This window comes from Cricetulus griseus, chromosome 5, assembly GCF_003668045.3.
Source record: "Cricetulus griseus strain 17A/GY chromosome 5, alternate assembly CriGri-PICRH-1.0, whole genome shotgun sequence".
In the NCBI taxonomy this organism is placed as follows: domain Eukaryota; kingdom Metazoa; phylum Chordata; class Mammalia; order Rodentia; family Cricetidae; genus Cricetulus; species Cricetulus griseus.
In genome coordinates, this window is record NC_048598.1 from 12,950,465 (window position 1) to 12,960,608 (window position 10,144).

The window sequence follows — 10,144 nt, forward strand, 5'->3', positions numbered from 1 at the left end:
ACACACACACACACACACACACACACACGCACACATACACACACACGGGTATCACAGCTAACCTGTAGGGCTACTATCTAACAGCATAAAATCAACCCCTGTAATGGTACAAAGCCCACTATGCAACCCTTCAGGCAGCAACAACACTGTCCTCTGCTCTCAGACAAGCATATGGGCTGAAATCACCGTCTCACAGACCTTTCAAGCAGAGATTTCTCAATGAGACCTGTTGTTGAGGCTCCATCCATCAGGGTGTGCCTCGCCTTCAGTGTCCTGGTTTGTCCCTTTGAGCATCTCCCCTCTGCCTAGAGATGCTGGATTAAAGTTCGATACTGTGCTGGTCTGAATAAGAATGGGCCCCATAGCCCGTTTGAGTGTTTAGTTCTCAGGTAGTGGACTGTTTAGGAAGGATTGTGGAGTGTGGCCCTGTTGGAGGAGGTGTGTCACAGGGGGTGGGCTTTGAGGTTTCAAAAGTTCATGCCCAGTCTCACTCTCTGCCTCCTATGTGCTTGTGGGTCAGATGTGAGTTCTCAGCTATTGCCCCAGAACCATGCCTGCCTGCTGCCACGCTCCCTGGCATGATGAACATGCACTAACCCTCTGAAACTGTAATCCAGCTCCCAATTAAATGCTTTCTTTTATGAGTTGCGTTGGTCATGGTGTCTCGCCACAGCAATAGAACAGTAGACAACCTTCCCTCATAGACAGAGACACCCGGCCTCCTGCAGGTCCAGAAATGTATAATTTTAGAAACCATCCATACAGACTATTGAAAGTCAAGGAAACTGTTCATCAAGGAAGAATTCTTCAAGCTTAGCTAGTCCAGTAAATTAGCCAGATGCTGAATTTACTTATTCTGCAGTAACATCGAGCCACCATGTACTGGATATTGAGGCTGCAACAGACAGCAGCAGTTCCAGGCCCCAAGAACCAGTAGCCCAGGGCTGTGTGACCAGTGGAACCATGAGGTGTAAGGCAGGAGACAGGAAAAATGGGTAGGGTGGGTGGTGGCTTCATACAGAATGTAAGTCTGGAACTCAGCCAGCCCAATAAGGAATGGGACAAGGAGCAAACAGCGGTCCAGAGAGACAGAAGAGCCCATGGGAACTGGCTGGAACACAGAAGATGTCAAATGAGGGGAAATCATTAACTGGACCCAGTCTTGGGGCTCTTTAAGTTTTGTAGGTAAAAGCCAGAAGGAGTTTTAGTGTGGGGATGATGTGGAGATTCTCCCGGATGTTGGAACTACCGTTCTGGAGGTGGTTGCAGCAGGTGGATTCATTCAAGTGACATGAAAACCCAGGAGGCCAGTATTGAAGGGATATGATACTCTGAGGAAGAACAAATCAAGCCCGGCCCAAAGCAAGGTCGTGAGACAGAGAAGAGGGTGCGGGTATGTGTGGCTGCTGGGATGGGGCCTGTCCCCGGCGGGCACAGAGTAAAGGGTTAGTATTGAAGCAACACAACTGAAGGCAGTGCCTTTAGGAGATGGAGATCATTACTAGGAGACCGCTCAGTCACTTGGGCGTGCCCTTCCTGGAGATTATGGGACCCCGATCTCTTCATCCTTTTTCTTTCTGCCTCCTGGTTCATTTGATTTATGACTTTGCTCTGCCTCATGATGGACTCATTTATGACTCATGATGGACTGCCTCAGTAGAGACCCAAAGCCATCAGACCATAGGATCAGGGACTAGAACCTTCAGATCCATGAGCCCAAGCAAATCGTTTATGAGTTCACTCTCTCAGCGACAGAACTATGGTAACTAAGAAAGGAGGAGTAGAGAGGTCCCCAGGTAAGGACCAGGTCCACTGAGGCCTTGAGTGATGAAGACATACAGGTTCAGTGTGGAGCCAAATGGGCACGGGGCACGCAGTCCATGGAGGCAGACACAGGCCTGTTGTAAGGGCAGGATGACTAAGAGGCAGAAAGAAAAAAAAAAACAGAGAAGTATGAGAAAACATGCAGGGTAGGCCTAGGAACACAGGGTCAGGCGCTAGAAACTTGGGAATAGAGCCACAGAGAGGCCTCCATAAGCACTAACTGGTACCCAGAGAGGGCCCAGCAGAGGTCTTGGAAACACTGAGTGAAGGAGCACTGCGGGCACGGGGGCAGGGGTTAAAGACATCCAAGGAATATCTTAAAAATAGGGAAGAACCAGGCAAACGGTGGAGGCACACACCTTTAATCCCAGCACTTAGGAGGCTGAGACAGGTGGATCTCAGTGACTTCAAGGCCAGCCTGGTCTACAGGGTGAGTTCCAAGACAGTCAGGGCTACACAGAGAAACCCGGTCTCAAAAAAAAAAAAGTGGGGGGGGTGAGAAACACATCTGGTAAAATGCTGACCTGTGCAGGCCTGGATGGTGGCTGTAGAGGGCTTGGCTTGATCCATCCCCGGTACACTATGTGTCTGCTAGAGGAACATAAAAGAGAAGGGGGCAGGATCTGGGGATGTCTGGAAAAGACTTGGTATGTCGGGAGGCCTGGAGATGTGTTTGTGGGGTGAGGCACCGGGGACACAGGGAAACATGTCGAATCAATGTTCATGGAGGAAATCAGTTTCAACAGAAGGGAGACCACGGCTGGAGTCAGGGAAGAAATGAATTTACCAGAGAGCACATGGAGAAGGGCATGGAAGGTGTGCACGATGGTCTGACTGTTTCACCGAAAACCACGTTGAAATTTCATTGTGACTGTGTTGAATGAGAGGTGGGACCTTTAAGAGGCAATAAGGTCATGGGACACCACCTTCATTAAATAATTAAGGCTGGTTCTAAACGTGTGCTGTGGAGCCTCCCTTTCCTCTCCCAAACACAAGCTCTCATGCATGGTATGTCCTCGATCACGTTGTGACACAATAAGAAAGCCCTTGCCAGGTGCAGCCCTTAGATTGGGGTCCTGTGAGCCAATTAAATTTGTCTTGTTTCTACTACCTGATGTGCCATGTTCTGTTACAGCAACAGAAAAGACCAAGACAGCAGGAGAGTAAGTGCTCCTGATGACAGCCCTCTGTCACCTCAACAGTGAGTGCTCCTGATGATGGTCTCCATCATATCAACACAGGACAGTGGGGTGCTCCTGCATCTTATCAGTGAGCCTGATGTAAAGACATGAGGGTGGGAGTTCCTGGAGCTCAGAGAATGTGACAAAAACATAAGACAGTATAATGAAAGTTGAAGAATCAGACCCAGGCCATGCTAACAGGCTATGGGACAATACGGGTCAGCCAAGGTCACACTGTGCATTCACCTGGACAACGGACGCTCTTGGGGGTCTAGGATGAGAGCAGAGGGGTGTGTGAGTGGACTCCCGGCTTGGAGGGCTTCTACAACAAAGGTAACAGGGCACATGCACAGATGAGCCAAGTGGTAGACACAAGTTTGAAGGGATCCATGTCCTCAAGTGACTGTGCCCTGAGAGAAAGAGGGGAAATCACAAACAAAACAGGGACCATGACAGCGTAGAGGTAAGAGGACCAGGGCTGCCTGGAATGGCAGGCTTAGGTGTGGTCAGGAGGCCACAGTCACATAGATGGCCTCTGGCATGAGGTCAGCACAGTACTGCTACAATACAGGTCAGTGAGCATGTAACCATGACTAGGCCCAAATCCTTGGTGGTCCACAGAGGGAAATGACAGTGACAGCAAAGGACGGAGAAGACACCAGACAGCAGGTTGATGGAAAAATTAAGCGCTTCTCACCTTCTAGGAAGGAAGAAGTCAGTAGCAGAAAATAAAGCGCAGAGCCACATGAACTCACAGTGGACAGCACATTGCAGCGGCTGGGGGGGGGGGCAGGAGGGAAGGGAAGCCAGGTATGGTCTCAGGGTTGGCACAGGTAGAAACACCCACAACATGGCCACACAGCTTCACCTGCCTTTGTTCAGAGACTGGAGAGTTAGAAGAAAACTGCCTCGATGCCTCCATTACACCCCACCTTAGGAGGCCTACAAACATCAGAGACTGCTGGTGCTCCGCCAGGCAGCACTGGCTTGTTTCCAGAGCCCCTGAGTTCTATTCCCTCCTCTGTGCTTGCATGATTGATGGAGATACAGTGATGGCAAGCCTGGCTTTGGGGGACGGCCAGTCAACACTCAACACAAGCAGAAACAAGAAACAGGCATCACACCCGATGGGGGACCCCTCTGGGTTCACCAATGCTCCCCACCCTCTTAAAAGAGGAAACACAGCACATCAGACAGACAGAGGGAGCCCTCCAGGTTCACCACGGCTTCCCCCACCTCCTACACACACACACACACACACACACACACACACACACACACCTCACACACACACACACTCTCTCTCTCTCTTCTCTCTCTCTCTCTCTCTCACACACACACACACCACACCACATACTCTCTCTCTCTCTCTCTCTCTCTCACACACACACACACCACATACACTCTCTCTCTTCTCTCTCTCTCTCTCTCTCTCTCTCTCTCTCTCTCTCTCTCTTTCACACACACACACACACACACACACACACCCTTGCAAGAGGGCTCCACACTAATGTCAAGGGCCCTGACCTTCTGGAATGTTTGGTCCTCTTTGCATCAGTTGTAGTTCTCCAGGTCCCAAAGCACCAAGGTCCAGAAAAAAATACATGTCCCTCGCTACCTAGGGTGTGGTCCCAAAGGACAGCCAGAGATGGGCCAGGCACAAGGGCCAGAGAATCTGCCCTTATAAAGCTGGTTAAGCTCCTCCATGCCCCCAGGGTCATCCTCAGTGGTGAAGAAAAAGGATGGGCAGTAAAGGCCCTTCTCTTCCTGTGTGGATGGAGAGAGAACATGGGGTGGCAGAGGACAGAGTGGACAGGCAGCAGCTGCAGGTGGCTGATCCTGGATGCTACAGGATGGCTTGATCCAAACAGACCAGCAGTGGAGGCCCAAGAAGGGCTGGCAGGGGCTCATGCTGTCCCTGACTCAGAGCAGGTCAAAAGGGTCTCTGAGAAAAGGTTATAGTGACCCAAGAATCCTGTTTTGTAAAGCGCTTACCCCTTTCTTTTCATAGATGGAAAACTGGAGAAAGTGTCCCTAATGGCTCAGTCCGTGGCAGGCTAGAACTGGCTGAAAGGTTCATCCATGAAGACACTGCCTAGTAAAACTTCCCCTCAGCAGACTGGTACTCATTATCCCCTGTGAGGTCCATTCAGACTCCAAAAGTGAATGTCACCATGCCCAAAGCAATTTCAAGATGGGGTGATACAGCAAACCTTTCCAGAGAGCATCACCAGGAACTAATTATATTTGTTAATTGCCAAAGTTCAGAGGGACTCTAGATATTAAAAATCCTGGAAAACTAAAAGCTTGAAATAAGCGGTAACACGTCTTTGATCTTTTCAAAGAACAGCTTCATCTGTGTTTATATAATGAGACCGTCTGCAAACAGGCTCGGCCAAGCTGGAGCAGAGACGATACTGAACTGTGAGTAAACACTGTTCGCCTCAGACTGGCTGGAAACAGACATCACTGCACACAGCAAACCTTTCAGGACACTTGTGGGCCTTTTCCCTTCTGAACATCAACATTCCGGTTTTTTAAATGCACACACACACACACACACACACACACACACACACGAAAGCCACCCAGTCTTTTCTGGATGGAGAGCTGGGTGGTGACTTTTGTTTCGCTGTATTTTCAAACTTTTGTGAAATGAACCTATACCCTTTTGCTTTTATAAGTAAAAGTCAACTTTTTAAGAAGATGGAATAGAATTTCTTCTTTTAAAGAGGAATATACATAGCGAGGTGTAGTAGTAAATGCCTGTAATCCTAGCACTCTGGAGGCAGAGGCAGGATGAGCATGAGCTCCAGGCCAGCCTGGACTATATATCAATACTTCCACCAAAAAACAAAATGAAACAAAGCAAACAGAAAGGTGGGAGGGGGATGGGCCTCGTTACACTCTAATCAGAAATCCCAACTCTAAATGTCTTTCTGACATAGAACATACTGTTGGGGTAAAAACTATTATTAAATCAATAATTCAAAGCCAGTGATTACAGCTGGGGAAAGGGCTTGGCCATAAGAGTCTCACAGAACCAGCATATACTAGCTGCCCAAGTTTAGACAAATTTTAGAACCTCTCTGCGCCATAGTTTCTTCCTGTGTAAAAAAAAAAAAAAAAAAATCATCTGTGGGGACTAAAGGATGCCCTGTCGTGTAAAAGACAATATCCATGAAGAACACAAATCCATGGTTTCAAACAAACAAACAAAAGAACTCAATCTCACTCTGTTTCTGCAAAGCTTGACAAATGCACTCAAATGCAGTGGCTGATGGGAAATAATTTCATGTGAAAACAGTGCAGATAGATTTTCAAGGCAAAATCAATATTTAAATGTGCTTATGACTAGCCACATCCATCTCTGCTTCTAGACATGGGGGGGGGGTAACTGGAGGTACACCTGAGAGGTCTTCTCCAAACTACAAAGGATGGATGCATACATGCTGTAAAGACAGTAACTTCAGTTATTAAGCAGGTATATACATATACAGATAAATAGAGGGAAAAAACATGCCAAGGGCATCTCTTTCAGGCCAGGGGGTGCAGGCATTTTAACCACTGTGTATTAAATACGGATTCCTTGCTTGGAATGTCAATATATACTAAGCAATCAATATGACTCATCAGATCAGGAAATGTATAGAAATATAAGATGCCGGAAAGACGGCAAATGAACCATCTACTAACTCTCCTAAATTTTGGGTTGATATAATTACCACCATTCAACAACATCCACAAACACACAGTGTGTGTACTGGGAAATCAGACCATTTCTGAGTTCAGCTTTCAGTGTTCAGGAATCAAATCACTGTGGTGGGGATTGGATTGCTTGATTCAGAGAGAGAAGGAAAGGACTGGGAAACAGGGACTGCGCCAGTTGTCACTGTGTCACTTCCACTAACTGTGCCAACAGGACCTGATGTGGGCTTTGACTGTGTTGACTGGGAGATGAGGGTTGGGAGCCAGGCCAGTGCAGAACCACTAGGACACGCAACTGTCATTCAGTTGTCTCTTGGTCAGCTTAGCTGCACCAACCATCCACTTAATTAGCTTGTTCTTGAATTATTTATTTCCCTCCCCAACCCCACCCACGCACACCCTGAGGGAGAGAAGAGAATTCTTGCTGGTGACCCACCCTGCTGCAAAACCAGTGCATCAAGTATGAAGGAGTTTGGGTGCTCTCGGGATCTGGCACCTTCTAGGCAAAGCAAAATCAGGAAAACCCAGCAAATTAAGTATTAGCCTTCAAAAATGTGGCTCCCTCTCCGAATCCAAAGAAGCCTGGAAAGTTCCTTTAGAATACGGGAGCATATGTCTGCTGCATATTTGGGCATCGTCTACCCTGAATCTCTTTCCAACCTAAGTCTGGAACAGTTTCATTTTTTTCTCAGCAATTGCCAACAGCCTCAAATCCCACTGTCTGCCGTAGGTTAGACTCACCATTGCAGGGCAGAGAGGACAAATCCCACCACATCTAACCAGCAGGACTTTTTATATCAGCCCCCAAATTCTACATCGGATCTCCTCTCTCCTATGTCTACATTCCTAAACCGACTGATAAGTGATTCCACACGCTTAGAAAGAGGTGGACGTCCCTTGGATGTGATTTTCAGGGTCTGGTGGTTAGAAGCCCCTCCCACCTCCCCAGACGCTCTCCCTCTGCTCTTTGTCACAGCCCTTCTAGCAGGATATGGAGGCTTCTATTTTAAGACAAACCCTCTCACACTAGAAACCACTCAGACAAAACACCAGCATCTCAACTACTTCCCATTCTTCCTCCTTCTGGGTCATCTCCTGTAGTATACCAGCTCTCCAAGGCACCCCAGAGCCTCCGGGAGCTGGTCTCAGAGTCCCTCCATCACCCCACCCTGCTGGAAGGGCAAGGCTGTCAAAAGTGGGTATCAGGTACTGGGACCGTGGTCCTTCTGACCATCTTTCTCGGAGTGAGAGTGGGGACCTTAGCCAGCCTCAGAAGGAACCTAAGGGATCAAGGGTTTGTGAAATGTGACACAGTCCACCTGCTCCTCTTGCTCCTGCTTCTTCCTCCTTATCCCTCTCCGGGAGTTCTCGGCTCTACACCACACCACATCACACTTGGTGACCCAGGACCCATCCGCTCTCCATCCTGGGAGGAAGCTTGTACTCTAGGGTTTATGGGACCTGATCAGATCTATACCACCTGGAGACCTTATTCCTCCCTCTCTTTTTCATTCCCATGTCTCTTATCTCCCTCCCCTCCTGCCTGGCCTCTCCCTGCTTCCTCTTACAAGGCGCTCTGGTGGCGTTTCCACTTTGTCTCCAATTATGTCTAAACGCAACCCACCACAGATGCTGACATTTTAAATGTTTAGTTGTTATAGTTACTTGACTAATTGCCTGGGCCACCGGCAGCTCATCTTCTCTCCTGCGGGGGGACGGGTGGGGGGAGCGTGCAGATGGGTTTGGAGCCACTACTCGCTAGCTGGCCCGGGACACCTTGCCACGCCCAGGAGAGTGCCTCGGCGGGCCACAGGCTCCAGCTGGGGCAAGAAGGTGTGCCCTGTACCGCCTGGCCTCGGGATGCCAAGAACTGTGTCTCGTGGCCCGGGACAAGGAAGATGGACAAGGTCTGTCCAGAAAATGCTTCTATCTGGCCTCACAGTCCACCCACGCCTGCAGTAAAATGGGGAGACGAGGTGGGCATGGGGGTGTGGGGGCAAGTGAGAGTTAGAAGCCGGCTGCAGGTTACTCACGTGCCAGATAGCGAAGAAGATGAGCGCAGCACAGAGCACCAGGGACAGCATGTAGCAGAAAGCAGCGAAAGTGAAGGCCATGGTTGAGGACCCCGACCCCACCACACACAAAGCTGCTCCCTGGAGATCAGTGCCCTCCCAAACGAGGGCCAGAAAGACGTCTGGTCTACACGCTCCGGCAAAACCAACAGCACGCACAAGCAGAGGAAGAGTTGAGGGTCAGTGAAGCCGGCAAGATTCGGGCAGGACAGGAGAGACCCAGGATGTGGAGCGCCCACAGGCACAGAATGTCTCTGGCGGCAACTGTTTCCCTAGCTGAAGAAGAAATCTAACCAGTACAGAATACCTGCAGACCTGTGCCAACTAGAGACGCTCTTGTGGCCAACAGGCATCGGGTGCTAGGACTCCACAGAGGACCGGGCGACGAGGAGGTCCCGTTCCCTGGAAAGAGCCCTCTCTTTCCTCTCTGGAGCCCAAGAGGTGAGGCGAGCGCGCCACACCGACTCCAGGAGCGTCCGGCCAGGTGCCCGGGCTCCGAGGTCCCCAATCGCACAAGTCTTTAGGAGGCGGCCGCCCGCGGCGAGCCAGGACCCGTTAGCCCTGCACCCTGAGCTGGGGTCTTCCAACGCAGCTGTGCGCACCGAGATGCATCCGGCCCCGGCCCCAACCGCGTCCCCCGGCCGCCGGCTTCCGTAACCCGGTGCCTGGGAAACTGGGTTGGACCGGGGCGGCGTGGGCTCCAGCCTAGCGGGCCAGCTCCGGGCCGGGCGGCTGCGGCGCGGGTTTCCGGCCAAGTGCTGCTCGCGGCTGAGCGGGGCTCCACCTGCTGCTGCTGTCGCCGGGGCCGCGAAGACTGCGGCGCTGGGACCCCTCCCTCGAGGCGCCCCACCCTCGCCGGCTCCCGAGAGCGCCCTCCCCGCGGGCGGAGACTGCGGCGATGGGGGCCGGGAGGCGCTGGCGGGGAGACGCGGTGCGTGCCCGCCTCTCGGAGGAAACTTGCGGCCCCGCGCGCGGAGGCGGGAGGGGCAGGGACTCTTTAAGCACGTGCGCCCGGAGCGAGTGGGAAGGCGGAAGGCTATGGCGATGACGCGTCCGCCGCCCCTAGGCTTCCAGCAGTTTCGTGCACACCAGAGCGGAAAGTGAAGGGACTTGGTCGCGGGAGTGGGCTGGGTCCTGCTTAGGCAGATTTCCCAGACTGTAAAGGATTCCTGATCTGGGAATGTCTTTTCGAGTCTACCCTGTGCCCATCCCAGCACCCCTCCCTCCCCAGCACCCCCCCTCCCCCGCAGCGCAGAATCCTGCATTAGAGCTCACCCCTGGCATCCTGCAAGATCCTGTTCCATCCGACACTGGGGTTGAGGGAACCTGGCGCCATAAGTAAGGCAGCACCAAGTGTTT

The 10,144-nt window shown here is 51.3% G+C and overlaps 1 protein-coding gene across 3 annotated transcripts in view; it reads right to left on the minus strand.

Moving 5' to 3' along the window:
• The window catches only part of Cnih3 (cornichon family AMPA receptor auxiliary protein 3), a 102,443-nt gene extending 93,616 nt beyond the window's left edge, over positions 1-8,827 (minus strand). For all 3 annotated transcript variants that reach the window (XM_027418808.2, XM_035445659.1, XM_027418807.2), the window contains exon 1: positions 8,747-8,827. In XM_027418808.2, coding sequence (XP_027274609.1) covers positions 8,747-8,827 — 81 coding nt within the window. The remainder of the gene's footprint in view (positions 1-8,746) is intronic.
• Between the last annotated feature and the right edge of the window lie 1,317 nt (positions 8,828-10,144).